At 57.4% G+C, this 14,792-nt stretch overlaps 1 protein-coding gene across 7 annotated transcripts in view; it reads left to right on the top strand.

Moving 5' to 3' along the window:
* Positions 1-14,792, top strand: part of ARHGEF10L (Rho guanine nucleotide exchange factor 10 like) — a 144,190-nt gene that overhangs the window by 43,769 nt on the left and 85,629 nt on the right. For all 7 annotated transcript variants that reach the window (XM_078073740.1, XM_078073739.1, XM_078073745.1 and 4 more), the window contains exons 5-6: positions 9,655-9,746; positions 11,400-11,483. In XM_078073740.1, the coding sequence (XP_077929866.1) occupies positions 9,655-9,746; positions 11,400-11,483 (176 nt within the window). The remainder of the gene's footprint in view (positions 1-9,654; positions 9,747-11,399; positions 11,484-14,792) is intronic.

The raw sequence follows: 14,792 nt of genomic DNA, 5'->3' as shown, positions 1-14,792 counted from the left end.
AGGATGTGCCAGATATGCTCCCTGTCCTGTCCCGGCTGGGTGTTTCCAGTGATGGGGCGGGAGGGACGGAGACTATGTGCTCGGAGCCTCTACCTCTCGGGCTGGGCCTGGGTTGCTGGGTGGGTCTCGCCAACATCTGGCTTGAATAAATGTCACTTTTGAGTTCCCTAACTGGGCCAACATTGGATCCTGGCAGGGGTCCTCAGGGGCCTCCCGGCCTGCCCTTAGTTTCACAGATGCGGAGATTGGGAGCAGGACTTGTCCAAGGCCACACTGTGAGATGCTGGCAGCCTCGGACTCCTCATCCAGTGCTCTCTGTGTGCTCCCAGCTGCACCCTCCCTTCCAGATCTCTGTTTACTTCAGTTCCAGCGCCTTCCCTGGGTGGTGATTTACCACTCTGGAATCCTCGGGGAGAAGAATCCATTCAGATCACCATCCTTCTCCTTGTTATCCAAGAGAAAGGGGAAAAAAATTGCTTTCCTTTTTTTTAGACTTTCCTAAAGGTAGTCACTAAGCAAACACTGCTTTGAAAAAGCAAACCACCCAGTGGAGGACATTTCACCAAATCTCCCTGCATTTCCTCCATGGCCCCTGCCCAGAGGTTTGGAAATGGCCCTGGGCTTTGCCTGGCTGCCTACCTGGCCTCTGGGGACTCTTGACGACAGAGTTAGAATAACTGCCCAGATCCTGGCAGAGCTGCAGCCCCCGGGTGACCTCACCCCCCTCAGGGTACTCACCCCCAGCTAGGCAGGGAAGCAGGGCCAGTCCTCATCCCACATCCCTGCTGGTGAGCCGCCAGGCAGGAGCGTAGTGTGGAAGTGAGGGCTGGAGTCTGCGTCCTGGGACACCTGGGAATTTGGGCTCCGAGCCACATGGAGCTGGCTTCAAGTCTTTCTCTGCATTAGCTGTGCATCTTTGAGCAAGTGGCTTCCTGTCCCGAGCCTCACTTCTGATCAGTGACATGGGGATAGTCAGTCTCCTTTCTTGCAGGCTTCTGCACCTGGGGGCTGGGTGTTTGACCACAGCACAGCCCTCCAGGGATGTGCTGGGGACTCCAGGTCCGGACTGAGAACCTCAGACTTTGGCTCATGGTGGGGGTGGTGGTGGGGTGTGGCCGGCTGCATATGGATGATCTGACTGTGTGTGTGTTTACTGGTGTGAGCATTTTGCCTGCTAAGAGATTTACCTTTGCCTCCTAGTTATTAGGAGAGTAGTTTGTAAACAGTTGGTTCCGGAGACCCCACCTGGGGAGCCAAGCAGAGTGGCCACAGCATGTGATTCTGGGCGAGGCCCCTTCCCATAAAATGGGAGCAGAGTAAAAGCAGCCCCCTCCCCTCTGGGGGAAGGATGTGAAGGTGTGTCCCCCCCAACCCCCTCTTACAGGCCTGGGACGTGGGTGTTTAGGGTGGGGGAGTGGGGTCTTACGTTTGCTGCTGGGTCCTCACGGCTTAGCACACTGCCCCCGGGGGGAGTACTGAAGGCATCGTGTTGCATGAATGACGGGCACAGGAGGCAACTTTCAGTGTCTCCATGAAGAGGAGGAGAAGGAGGAACAGTGTGGAAATGGGGTCTCGGAACCTGGGCTCTGAGTCTGGCTCCGACAGGGGCCGGGATGGAGGCCGGAGGGAGGCAGGCTCCGAGTGGCCGGGTGGCCTGTCCCACCAATGCTAAGTGCTCCACGCATGTGATCTCCTCTCCCAGCACCGCAGCCCTAGGAGATGGGGTGATTGGTCTTGCCCACTTTTTCGAAGAGGACCCGAGGCTGGAGTTGAAGTGGCTCAGCCGAGAATTTGTGGGGCTGGAGCGTGGCCCGTGGGCCCCCACAGCCGTCGGCTGGAACCTGTGGGGTTGGCCATGCCTGGTGGACTTGGAAGCGCATGCGCTCAAGCACCCTGCGCTCTCCCTGGGGGCGTCTAGCTGAAGAAGCTGCCCAGAGCACCAGTGGTTGCTGGAACAAGGGCGTGTGGGTCGCTGGCTTCCTGTGTTTTCCCTGGACTCAGGCCCGCACCTCTTCCCTCTGAGGGCACCGGCCCCCTCTGGAGTTGTTTGCTTTTCCTGCCCAGTTTTGCTGCCACCCCCATGGGGCCCCCTGCAGCCTTAGTATTTCCTGCTGGGTCAGGCTTCTGGCTCCTGTCTGGGCCGCAGGGATTCTTATTGGCTTCCGGGAGGTACCTGTCCTGCCCCATCCTGGGTATCCAGACAAGATGGACTGGTCAGAGTCTCTTACTTGGGCCTGGACTCTGGGGAAGCAGTTGGGCAGCTGGATTCCTGGAAGTGCCGAGAAGCCCCATCCTCCCTGGACACGTCAGGTACTGGGAGGGCCAGGCCCGGCTCAGGAAAGCAGCATTCGAACAGAATAGAAACAGGGTGCTAGAGGGCCTGTGGCTTCTGAGGTCTTGGGGGGGACAGCTGGACAGACAGACAGCCTCGGGGGAAGTTCTCCCTGGCAAAGTCAGTCACTGGGTTGTTACTCAGGGCTTTCCAGATTGCTGAGCCCCAGTGTGGAGTTGTTTGTAATCCCAGGCTTGCCTTTAATCTCACTGTTTCTGCAAATCAGAGCATTTCCGGCCTCCTGTGTCCTGTCCTGAGGGGTCCATGTGGGACCCGAGGCCTGGCAGAGATCAGCTCCCCCCCAGTGGATTCCCTCATAAGAGGATTATGGGGACCAGGCCCTTCAACATTAGAGGCCTCTCTCTCTGGCTCTTTGCTTGTCCGGAAATTGGAAACGCTGTATTTTTTTTTTGTTTTTGTTTTTCTTTCCTCTCCAACCCTGGCTACGAGGGGTTTCCACATCTGAGCTATGGCCTTTGGATCGCAGTATAAAAGGACCAGCACAAAAGTACCCAGTCTGAAAGCCACACAGTCTCTCCTGAGGAAGGTACCCATGTGCCCATTTGTTGCATTGAGTGCCCCGGTCTGGAATCTCGTGAAGTCCAGCCCTGGGTCTCTGCAGCCATAGGACGCGGCCTTATCCATCCCTCATCCCTAGGGCCTGGCACAAAGAAGGCCCACTACTAATAGTTTACATGTGCAGGACTTTATAGTTTATGTGGTCCTTTCCCCACACATCACTGTGGTTCTCACAGCTGCGGTGGGCAGGAGAATGCCATGTCCTAATCCCCAGCACCTGGGAACATGTTATCTTCTGGGGAAAAGGGATTTGGCAGATTAAAGTTAAGGATCTGAGATGGGGAGATTCTCCTGGATTCTCCAGGTGGGCCCAGTGGAATCACGAGGGTCCTTATGAGACAGGCAGGAGGGCCCACGTCAGAGAGAGATCCAAAGATGCCACATTGATGGCTTTGGAGATGGAGGAGGGGCCGTAAGCCAAGGGATACAGACTGCTTCCAGAGGCTGAAAAAAGCGAAGGGAATGGCTTCTCTCCAGCGCCCCCAGAAGAGCAGAGCCCTGCTAACACCTTGCTTTTACCCTAGTGAAACCCATTTTAGACGTCTGATCTCTACAACTGTAAGATAGTACATCTGTGTTTTGGGGATTTGTCACAACAGCAGGAAGGAGACTAACACAGCTGGAAAGAGGGCATTATTATCGGTCCCACTGTGCAGACCCAGAGGGGCACAGCCCCTGGCCCAGGGCTGGTGGCGCCTGAGCTCACAGCCAGAGGGCAGGGCTCTGTTTGCCTCCCCTGCAACCCTCCCGGCCCTCCCAGGATGGTGCCGGGCCGCCCTTGGCCAGTAGTCCGCTGGCTGGCTGGGAACCCCCTGCCTTTGACCTCCGTCCTCTGTTATTCCATCCTACACACCTTTTGGAGTACCTCTGATGCTCCAGGCCCCGCAGTGACCCAGGCAGACGGTCCCTGCCCTTGGGGGAGGGGCACCGCCATTTTGTGCCTGGCTGTGTCATTTTCGTGGGCCCGGCCCCGTTCTACAAGTTCTACCTGCCTTATCTCGTTCATCCTCACGACACCCTCAGAGGCGGGCACTATGATAATGCCCATTTTACGGATGTGGAACCAGGTCAGAGGGAACCTGGCATCAGCCGCCTGTCGCCACAGAGTTGAGGAGAGGCTGAACCCAGCCGGCTCGGCTTCCAGAACTGGTGTTTAACCCGCTGAGGTCTGCCACACAGATCTGGTGGAGCTCTGATCTGAGCTCTGAGACCCAGGACCCCCTTATCTGCCTAACCCTCCACTTCCTCCCTGTAAAGTGGGAGACGGACCAGCTGCGGAAGCCATCGGGGGAGGAAATGAGACCCAGGGATTGGATGCCCGGCCAGAGAGCTGCTCTCCGTCGCTGTCCCCAAAGGGTGCTCGTGTGTCTGGGGTGACCCCAGGGCGCGCAGGACCCACGTTGGCCAGCACTCTGCTTAACGTTTCCAGAGATGTGTGTCCTTTCTCTTCTTCTTTCTTATAATAGGCACACATGTTGTAGAAAAATTAGAAAGTACAGAAGATGACAGACTAACTCGAGCTTCAATCCCACGACCGTGCATCCCTGCCCGGCTTCTGGGCTGAGCAGGTCTGCAGGTATACATCCTTTTTTTAATAGAACTGTGGTTTTAGCGCACATGCTGTTTCATGGCTCGTTTTCTGCCCTCATTGCAGATCGTGAGCATTTTCCAGTGAGAGCCTGTATCTTGTTCATCACCCCACATGGCTCTTGATTAGTGCGGGGTGCGGTGCCGGCCACCATCTGACCTGACCGCCGAGCCCAGGGCCCTCCAGTGTCAGGGAGGTGTGCGTACCCTGGAGCAGAAGGCCGGAGGCGGGGTCCGGGTGGGCATCCGCAGCTGTGTGTCCAGAGGGCGTCCCCCGGGGGCCTTGACGCTCGCCCCACAGTGAGGACTGTGCAGTGGATAGCAAGTCGGGGGGCCCTCCCCAGACTTCCCCTGGCGTCTCCTCACTACCCACTCAGGAAGTGGGTTTGTGACCATGTAGGGGGTGGCACAGGACAGACGGACTGCGTCCTGGCACCCTTCTGTAGGGGGCAGCCGGCCGGGCTAGGGCTGTGAGGAGGCGCATGTGTGCAGGCTGGGGGCGCTGCCGTGTGACCCCTGTCCGGTCTGGGACCCTGTAACTGGAGCAGGGATGGAGGGGAAGGAACATACCAGGAGCACATATCAAGCACCAGACCCCTTGCCACGTATTTCCGTGCTTTCTTGAATTCCTCCTTACCAGCGCCCTGGGAGGGAGGCCTTGTTGCCCCATTTCACAGGTAAGTTATCTCGTTAATCCTCACCGCAGGGAGCAGAAGCCGCTGTTCGCCCCACTCCACAGCAGCTGTCCTGGCATGCAGAGCCAAGTGGCAGAACTGTGGTGTTGTCCCCCGTCTGTTGCCTCAGGAGCGAAGCCTTCACCCCTCAATCCCTGAGCCTGGCCCTCTCGACCCTGGCCGCACAGGGGCGGCAGCAGGGAGTGTAGAGACACTGGTGCCTGGCCTCCCAGACCACCAGCTCAGAATTGCGGGGCAGGGGCCCTGGCCCGTACCTGCTGGGAGCTTCCCGGGTGATAGCGGATGCAGCTGCTTCGAGCCATCTGACCAGATGATCTTTAAGGCCCTTCCAGCCTTCACGTGTTACGTAAACTGGAAAGTGGCCAGGGCTGAAAAGACATCTGGCAGTGGGGTTAATCAGGGTTTCATATTTTTGTCTTTCTTTTGTGTCTCTTGGATGTAGGGATAGTGGCAATGGGGGGTGGTGGTAGATTTCTGGAGGGGTGACGCTCTGGGTAGGACCGTCCTGGGCAGGCCCCGCTGTCCAGGCCTGATTCTGGTCCTTTCTCTTCCTCAAAGATGGGATTCTTTCCTCCTTTGCGTTTTTCATACCTTGTCCTGGAAAAGGCCCTGGGATGCCCCGTGTGTGCATGAGGGTTTACGGGTGCATGTGCACAGGGGCACGAGCCCAGCCTGCCAGGAATCCTCAGGCCGTTAGAGTTTGGGGGGTCTTCCCCACCGTGTAGCCCCTGGGAAAGGGACCCTGTGGAATTTGCCATCCAGAGAGATTCACTGAGAAACTGGGGCCTGGACCAGCAGCTGCAGGGCTGGGGACACTGCCATTCTCTGGAGTGGAGCTTTCATCTCACACAGGCCAGGGTGGGCATCGGTCATCACTGAGTGTGGGCCCGGTTGCTGGGGCTAACGGAACAGGGCGGCCAGGACGGAGCGGTCCCTGCTGTCACAGGGCGCTCACTCCCCTCTCGTCCCTGGCTTTTCCCTGGAGAGCGAGGAGGTGGGCACAGAAGGCGCTTGGAGCTGCACGGTGGCCTTCTAGAGTGCTTGACCTCAGTCTGGTGGACAGTGGACACCGGTGTTGGGGGGCCAGGGGGCGTACTTGCTTCTGTCTCCCGCCCACTAGCTTTCAGCGAACTCCCCGTTCTCTGCTCTTCTCTGCGGACTTGGCTCCTTGCCTCTGCATTCTGAGGGAGTGGGCTCACCTTATGAGACTGGTGTCATCTTAGTGGCGGGCCTTTTTCTCAGGTATGAGCTGAGAGGCTCTGAAAGTGCAGGAAGCTCAGATAAGCATGAGATAAATGGCCTCTTACTGCTTTTTATGGCCCTTTGGTTATCCGGAAGCTTTGGGGAGGCCCCCGAAGGAGTGTTTGCTCTCAGAGAGAATTGTGGCCAGGCAGCAGCTGGGAGAGGCTGCCCTCTGGGTGGCTGTGGAGTGGGGCGGTGGCCTCGCTGGGCGGTGGGAAGGGGCAAGGAGGAGGCCCCCCCAGCCTCTCGTCTGTCTGCCGGGAGGACACCTGCTGCAGTCCGGGGGCGGGGGGGTGGGGGCAGCGGAGCTGGTGTCCAGAGCAGGACTTTGCAGGCAAATTGCAGCTCTGCGACCTGCTGGCACTTTCCTATTCTGGACCTCTGTTTTTTCGTCTATAAAATGGTCACGATAATACATGCACTTGTGCTCACGGGGCCTTCCTCAAGCATTCAGCATGGCACAGGGTCCAGAGTAGGTACCAGCCAGGGGAAGGGCATGGGTGGGTGCTGGTCTCCAGCTGAGCCTGGGAAGACCTGTCCACCCATTGGCACTGGCCGTTTCCCGCCCTTGGCGCTCCCAGTCTCTGTTTGCCTCAGCCATGGAGGCGGAGGGGGCAGGCATGAAGGTGATTTCTCTCGGCTGTAAGATTCCCACTCCCCAGCCCAGGACCCAGACTAGCTTCTCTAATTGTGTAGGTGGCTTAGATCTACACTGTCCTCTTACGGTGGCCATTAGCCACATGTGGCTATTTAAAATTAAATTACGTAAATAAAATTAACAAATAACTTCACTGTGTTTTGGTGATGCTTAGCCTGGAGGCTCATATTTCAGCCACTCCCGGCTTTTAGTACATCATAAATTATTTCCAGATCCCTTCTAAAGCTGCCTAACCTCCCCCAAAAATACTCACTGCCTCTTGATGTCACCTTCAGAGTTTACCCAGGGCCTTCTCGGGTGTTCTCTGGTTGAACCGCACCGCAGCCTTGGGGCTGGCTGTTAGGATTTCTCTTGGACAGAGACTTGAACTTGTTTATTCCCAGTGCTATTTCTCTCCTTCCCTTTAAAAAGAAGGATGTCTGAATAGCCAAGCGAGGTTCAGTGGCCTTATGACACAGCAAATATATGATGTAGTTGAATATTTAAATGCCACTTCCCTCCTTCCAAGTGGTCTGGCTGGAAGAAGACAAACTTTGTAGGCAGACAGTCTGGGCCATAGGTCCCATCTCCTTCTGCTGCACTGAGTGAGCGACCCTGGCTAAGTAGAACTGAGTCTTTGTTCCTCCATCAGTGGGATGAGGATAACAGTACCTGCCTCGTATGCGTTCCTGTGACTCGAAATCTGAAAATACAAAGCAAAACAGGCAGCAAGCAACAGGTGCTTTGTAATGGTCCCCGATCGTCATGGGTGACCTATCAGAGCAAAGAGAGCCTGTGGTTGGGACTCTTTCCAACCCAACTGCCGAGCTCATGTCGACTTGGGCTGGAATGGCTTGGTTCTGTCTCAGCGGCTGGATTCAGCACCTTCAAGATGTCCAGGGCTTGCGGTGGTGGGGGCCCAGGGAAGCTGTTGTTAGGGATGTGAGCTCAGGCGGCTCCCTTCAGCCCCCCACGCCCTCCCGCTCTAGCCCCGCCCTGTCTCTAGTGGGTGGAGATTTGCTCCTCCAGTGGTGTAGGGCCCCTAGACGGGCACTCATGTGCGTGGCCACTAGCCACAGGTGGCTCTTGAAAATTAAATGAAGTTCCTTAGTCACATGAGTTCCAGTAATGAACTTCCACACGTCACATTCCAAGTGCACAGTAGCCACATGCGGCTCAGGGGCCGGCACAGACACTCTCCGTGCTCTACCACCTGCGCTGCGGTCGGAGGAGGCCACGCGGGGGCCAGGCAGGCTGGCTCCTTGGCCTGGCTCTCCCACTCTGGCGGTGTGATCTCGGGCAGGTTCCTCTGGCCCAGCGCCTGCGGGCGAGGAGGATGCAGGATCCACGTCGTCTCGGCTGCTCAGGGGAGGTGCTCCCCACCTCCTCCTCCTTCCCTGCTTCCTGCACCATCCTGGTGATGCCTCTCCCCCTCCTCCCGGGGCTCGGGTGCTGGGACGTTCCAGAGAATTCTTGGCAGCAGTTGCTGCTGTCTTGGACCATTACAAGTGTCTCCCCTCTGGCTTGGCAGGTGTGGCCTTTGATTTTTTTGAGGCTGGACTTAAAAAAAAAATCAACATTCATTCTGGAATAACTTTAGATGGACAGAAAAGTTGTCAGGAGTTCCGTATACCCAACAGCCAGTTTTCCCCGTGGTTCACATCTTACGTGACCACGGAACGTTTCTCAAAACTGAGAAAGCAGGCTGGGCCCACTACCATCCCCTGAACTCCAGGCTTTCTCCGGATTCCACCAGCTTTTCTTCTTACACCCTTTTCTGTTCTGGGATCTTTTGTTTAGCCCGTTCGGTGACAGTTTTGCAGTCTTCCCTGGCTTTGCATGATCTTGGGAGTGTTGGGGAGCAACAGCAGGGGTTTGTAGACTGTCTGGGGTTGTCTGGCCCTCTTCCCATGTTCAGACTGGGGTTGTGGGTGTGGGGTTACAGTGATGTGGAGGAGAGCGGCCCATCCTGCCAGAGTGCGGGATGTCTGTGTGATGCCGCTGCAGATAATTCACTTGACCGCTTGGTGGAGCTGGTGTGAGCCGCCTCGCTAGTTTTCCCTTTGAGTCTCTGCCCCTGGGAAGCCGGCCTGTAGGTCTAGCCCATCCTCACGTGTCGGGGGCATGAAGCTCTGCCTCCCGTGTCTGGTCTAGTGAAGCTTTGCATGACCTTGTTTCTCACAGGGGGCAGGGGTCCTCCAACCCTTGCCCCCATTTTGCAAGTGGGAGAATGGGAGATGGAGAGCCCACTGAGTCTGACCTGGAAGAAGGATGGGCGCCCTTGCGGGGAAGGCCCCTGATCCTCATCACTGTGGTCTTCTGGTGCTTTCTAAAGATGGAGAAACTGAGAGGGGAAGGGGCTTGTTCAAGGCCAGCCCAGCCATGGCCTCCCCAGCCCTCCTGACTCAGGGGTTTGGGGGCAAGTGGCTCCTGGCCCTCCGCCCACCCTTGCGCCTCATGTGCCCTGCCCCCCTCGTGCGGGGCTACCAGAGGCTTCGCGGAGCCCGCTGTCCTGTCCCTCCCTGCTCAGCTGCACCATCCCTTTCCCTGCTGGCTCACTGACACTGTTTTTTGGCCCACAGGGTGCCACCAGTGGTGAGCAACGGGGATGCGGTGGATGCTGCTCTCTCCGGGGTCCGGCGCTCCAGCTGGAAACGGAAGAGCTCCCGCCGGAGTAAGTGCCCCCCAGCCCCACCCCAGGAGGGTGGCACTGGGATAACCTCAGAGCCCCTCCTTCAGGCCCAGAGGGCTGCTGTGGGCTTGCATGTGCCACGGGGTCATCCTCACTGCCCATGCTTGGGAGTTGCCCCCGTTTGTTGCCTGATGAGAGCCATGGTCCAGGAGTTGATCATGTATTTGACCGTTTATCTGTTCCTCAAATACTCAGAAGCTCCTACAGCAGGGCAGATGGGCTGGCAGTGGAGTGCCCTAGTGCTCAAGGTGAGGTCCTTCTAGGAGCAGAACCAGCCACATAGGCAGTTACCTTGCAGAAGGCCAGGTGCCGGGGGTGGGGTGGGGGGGAACCCATGAGTCCTGAAGGCAGAGAGGAGGGAGCAGGGGTCAGGAAAAGAGCATCTATGCAGGGGCCCCTGGGCAGGAGCCTGAGCCCCAGCCCCCGGGGGGGAGAGGGGACATCCGGCACCCTGGGAAGCAGCAACTGTGGTGTGATGGAGGATAGCACCCAAGGGGTCAGTGGGGCCAGGTGAGGCTGCCGTGTCCCCAGCTCCTTCTGGGCCTCCCAGCCATGCTTTCCTGAAGGCAACAGGGAACTGTGAGAGCCAGAGACGCTGTGGGGTGGGGGTAAAGCTGTAAGACAAGGCGGGATGGGCTGCAGCCCAGGGAGGAGGCTGTCCAGGAGAGTGAGGCTGACGGCCAGAACTAGGGACCTGGAGAGAGGTGAGCAGGTCTCAGAGCCATGTGGGAGGCAGGATCCCTATGGGGGTGGAAGACGGGGTGGAGGGTGAGGCTTGCCAGGGCTCTGGGGCCCTGGGACCACAGTGGGGATTTCAGAGCCCATCTGGTCCCATGTCTTCTCAGACATGGGGTGAAGACAGACTCCCATCAGGGTGGGGACTGGTTTTCCAAACCCTAGCTCTGTGTTGGGGGGCACACCCCTAAAGAGGACAGAGCTTGGGGACACGGTTTTGAGGGGAGACCTCTTTAACTTGCACATCCTGGTAGCTGCTAACCGGGGGAGGAGGGGCCAGAGTGGGCGCCCTGCCCTGCTTACTGCCCGCCCAGCAAAATGTTGGCAGAGGGATGTATTCATTTGCTGAATTTTTCACCAGTCAGGACCCTGCTGGCTGCGTTTTGGGGGCCCTCTCCTTAACCCCACTCTCCAAACCCACCCCCCCCTTCCCTGTAATCAGTAGGGCTGCTTTGCCCCGTCCACCTCTGGGTGGGAGGTAGCTCCTTTTGGGTAGTCCTGAGGGTTTGGACCGCTGAAGATGCTCCCGGGCCCCAGGGCACAGGTGCTGGGTCTGCTTCCTGCTCCCCGCAGGTGCCCAGAGCAGCTGCGGCGTCAGCCAGATGGGCAGGCCTGTGGGCGGCAGGGCGGCAGGGCGGCAGGTGGGGGGTCTGCCGTCCTCACTGGGAGGATGCCTCGCAGGGCTGGGGGGCGGGGAGAGGCAGTGGAACCGAGTCCTGGGAGAGCCGCCGGCAGGGGCTCCCGAGGGGCCGGGCCGCGCGGGCTGCTGGCCGAGCAGTCAGGCTGCGGGGCGGCGGGAGGGAGCGGCCAGCTGGTGCAGTCCTGCTGTCAGCCCGGCAGCCGCCTCCGCCCGGGCGCCACAGCCGCCTGAGCGCTCCTGTCCTCTCCCCTCGCTCGCAGTCGACCGGTTCACTTTCCCCGCCCTGGAAGAAGATGTGATTTACGACGACGTGCCGTGCGAGAACCTGGATGCCCATCAACCCGGTACGCCTCCTCCGCGCTTCCCTGCGGCCTTCAGGGGGTCCCGCGGGGGCGGGGGGGCGGGGCCCGGGGAGGGTCTGCTCCTTCTATTTCGCTGCCCCGCCCCACCCGGCCATGCCCCTCCCTCCGGCTTTCACCAACCACCGCCGGCGTCCCGGGAGCGGCTGGAGCCGGCTGGGGGCGTGGCCAGGCCGGGCCGGGGCTGGGCGGGGTCCCGCAGGCTCGGGGGGCCCGGGCCAGTCATTTCACCTCACCAAGCCTCCATTTCCTGCCTGGGGAGAACCGGGAGGCAGCCCGGGCTTCCCGGGGCTGCTGGGGAAAAGGACAGCTTGTTAAACCTGACCGCTGGCGCAGAGAGGATTGGGGAAAGCCTGCGCCCGGCTCTGGGCCCGGGAGGCAGGAAGACTGTGGCTGTAGGGAGAAGCAGGGTGGGGTGGGGTAAGTAGAATCTACTTAGAAACTTCGCTCTGGGGTATCCTGGCCCCACTGTACGGACAAGGAAACTAGAGGCAGAGCTGGGATTTGAACTTGGTTATTCTGGCTCCAAGTCCGCTGCTCTCTCCCCTACCCCAGGAGGCTTTGCGTGGCATCCTATGACAGATGACGCATATTTGCTCCCACCGTTCAGTCAACCCCTTGAGGTCTGCAGGGCAGGGCTTATGGCTCCAGGTGATGGTGGCATCAGAGAGGTTAAGCCACCAGCTGCAGATCACGCGGCCTGTTTTTGAGGAGATTCTAGTCTGACGGGGTGGCCATCACCATCCTTGGACTGTGCATAGTCCAATGGGAGAGACATGCAGACAACATGACAAGGTCCCAGGGCCCTCAGAGCCACACTCCTGACTCTATTCCAGGAAGAGGGACAGGTGGGCTGACGATATGCCCATCCCTTTAGCAAGCCTCGGAGATGCTTGGAACATCCCTGCTTGTTGCTCACTTGAATCCAGACAGAGGAGGGGAAAGGGCACACCGCTGGGAGGCAGTGGGGTCTTGTTGGAAGGTCCCAGATCTCAGAGATCCGAGTGGCTTGGAGCCCATTGTTTCGCCCCGTTGGGCTCTTTTCCCACCCGAATCAAATCAAGCATCTCATCACTTGGCCCCAGTCTTCACTGAACACTGAGATGCCATCCTGCAGTTGTCCCTAATGTGGTGAAAAGGAGGTGGCCAGGCAGTCAGCTCTGAGCCTTCAAACCAAGGACCCTCGGGGCTGTGGGAGGGTTGAGTCCCATGAGGCTGTGGCTGGCCCTCAGTGGGTACACTGCACAGGAAACACGGGTGCTGTTGGTGTTAGACCTGCCAGGACCCAGCACCGACCTTCATGGACAGATGGGGGCTCAGCGGGCTCTCAGAGAGGTTAAGAGCCAAGGAGCAGGCCACACATACAGCCCTGGCTTCAGGTCCCAGGTCTGCCATTGGTTAGGGCACAGAGCTTGGTGAAGCCTGAGGCCCCTGAAGGCTGAGGATTTGGCCCAGGCTCAGGAATCTGGTGGCACTTTCTCCACTGGAGAGAGTATTTCTTTTCTTTCTTTCTTTCTTCATTCATTCATTTATTTATTTTAGAGAGAGTGCGCTTGTATAAGCAAGGCAGGGTGGGCAGAGGGGGAGGGAGAGGGACAAGCAGACTTTGCCCTGAGTGCAGAGCCCGACGTGGGGCTTGATCTCAGGACTCTGAGATCATGACCTGAGCCAAAGCCAAGAGTCAGTTGCTTAACCAGCGGAGCTACCCAGGTGCCCCTGGAGAGAGTATTTCTAAATGAGCCCGGGAGATGGTGGGGTTGGCAGGCCTCAGTGGAAGGCAGTGTGGTGAATGGAGGGAGCCTGGCCTAGGAGTCTGCAGCCCTTTCTCCCTGCTCTGTCTGACCCTGGGCAAGCCACGTGTCTTCTCCAGGCCCCTGTTCTCTTGTCTTTCTAATGAGGAGGTGATTACTTGCCCCCTGCGGACCGATCTTTTTTTTTTTTTTTTTTTTTTTAATTTTTTTATTGTTATGTTAATCCCCCTACATTACATCATTAGTTTTAGATATAGTGTTCCATGATTCATTGTTTGTGCATAACACCCAGTGCTCCATGCAGAACGTGCCCTCCTCAATACCCATCACCAGGCTAACCCATCCTCCCAACCCCCTCCCCTCTAGAACCCTCAGTTTGTTTTTCAGAGTCCATCGTCTCTCATGGTTCTTCTCCCCCTCCGATTTCCCCCCCTTCATTCTTCCCCTCCTGCTACATTCTTCTTCTACTTTTTTTCTTTCTTAACATATATTGCATTATTTGTTTCAGAGGTACAGATCTGAGATTCAACAGTCTTGCACAGTTCACAGCGCTTACCAGAACACATACCCTCCCCAGTGTCCATCACCCAGTCACCCCATCCCTCCCACCCCACCCCCCACTCCAGCAACCCTCAGTTTGTTTCCTGAGATTAAGAATTCCTCATATCAGTGAGGTCATATGATACATGTCTTTCTCTGTTTGACTTATTTCGCTCAGCATAATACCCTCCAGTTCCATCCACGTCGTTGCAAATGGCAAGATCTTATTCCTTTTGATGGCTGCATAATATTCCATTGTATATATATACCACATCTTCTTTATCCATTCATCTGTTGATGGACATCTTGGCTCTTTCCACAGTTTGGCTATTGTGGACATTGCTGCTATAAACATCGGGGTGCACGTAGCCTTTCGGGTCCCTACTTTTGTATCTTTGGGGTAAATACCCAGTAGTGCAATTGCTGGATCATATGGTAGCTCTATTTTCAACTTTTTGAGGAACCTCCATACTGTTTTCCAGAGTGGCTGCACCAGCTTGCATTCCCACCAACAGTGGAGGAGGGTTCCCCTTTCTCCCTGCGGACCGATCTTAAGAATCCAGCCGGATGGGGCGCCTGGGTGGCTCAGTCGGTTAAGCGGCTGCCTTCTGCCTTCGGCTCAGGTCGTGATCCCAGAGTTCTGGGATCGAGCCCCGCATTGGGCTCCCTGCTCGGCGGAGAGCCTGCTTCTCCCTCTACTCTGTCTGCTGCTCTGCCTGCTTGTGTTCTCTCTCTCTCTCTCTCTCTCTCTCTCTCTGTTAAATAAATAAATCAATCAATCTAAAAAAAAAAAAAAAAAGAATCCAGCAGGAAACCTCACACACTGGAGGTGTAGGTGGGTGGGAGGCCGGGGCTCCTGGAGGTATGTCAAGGTAGGCATTCGAGAGGCTGCTCAGAGGGACCCCCAAGAACTGGGCTCTGCCCCTTTGCTCATGGGTCATGGGGCCTCCGCTGTAGTAATAAGACAATCAGCCCAGCCTTGTAAAGGTCACAGCCTGGTCAC

Source organism: Halichoerus grypus, chromosome 5 (genome assembly GCF_964656455.1).
Source record: "Halichoerus grypus chromosome 5, mHalGry1.hap1.1, whole genome shotgun sequence".
Taxonomy (NCBI): Eukaryota; Metazoa; Chordata; class Mammalia; order Carnivora; family Phocidae; genus Halichoerus; species Halichoerus grypus.
Note: the sequence above shows the minus strand (reverse complement) of the source record. Positions and strands in the feature narration are given on the sequence as shown.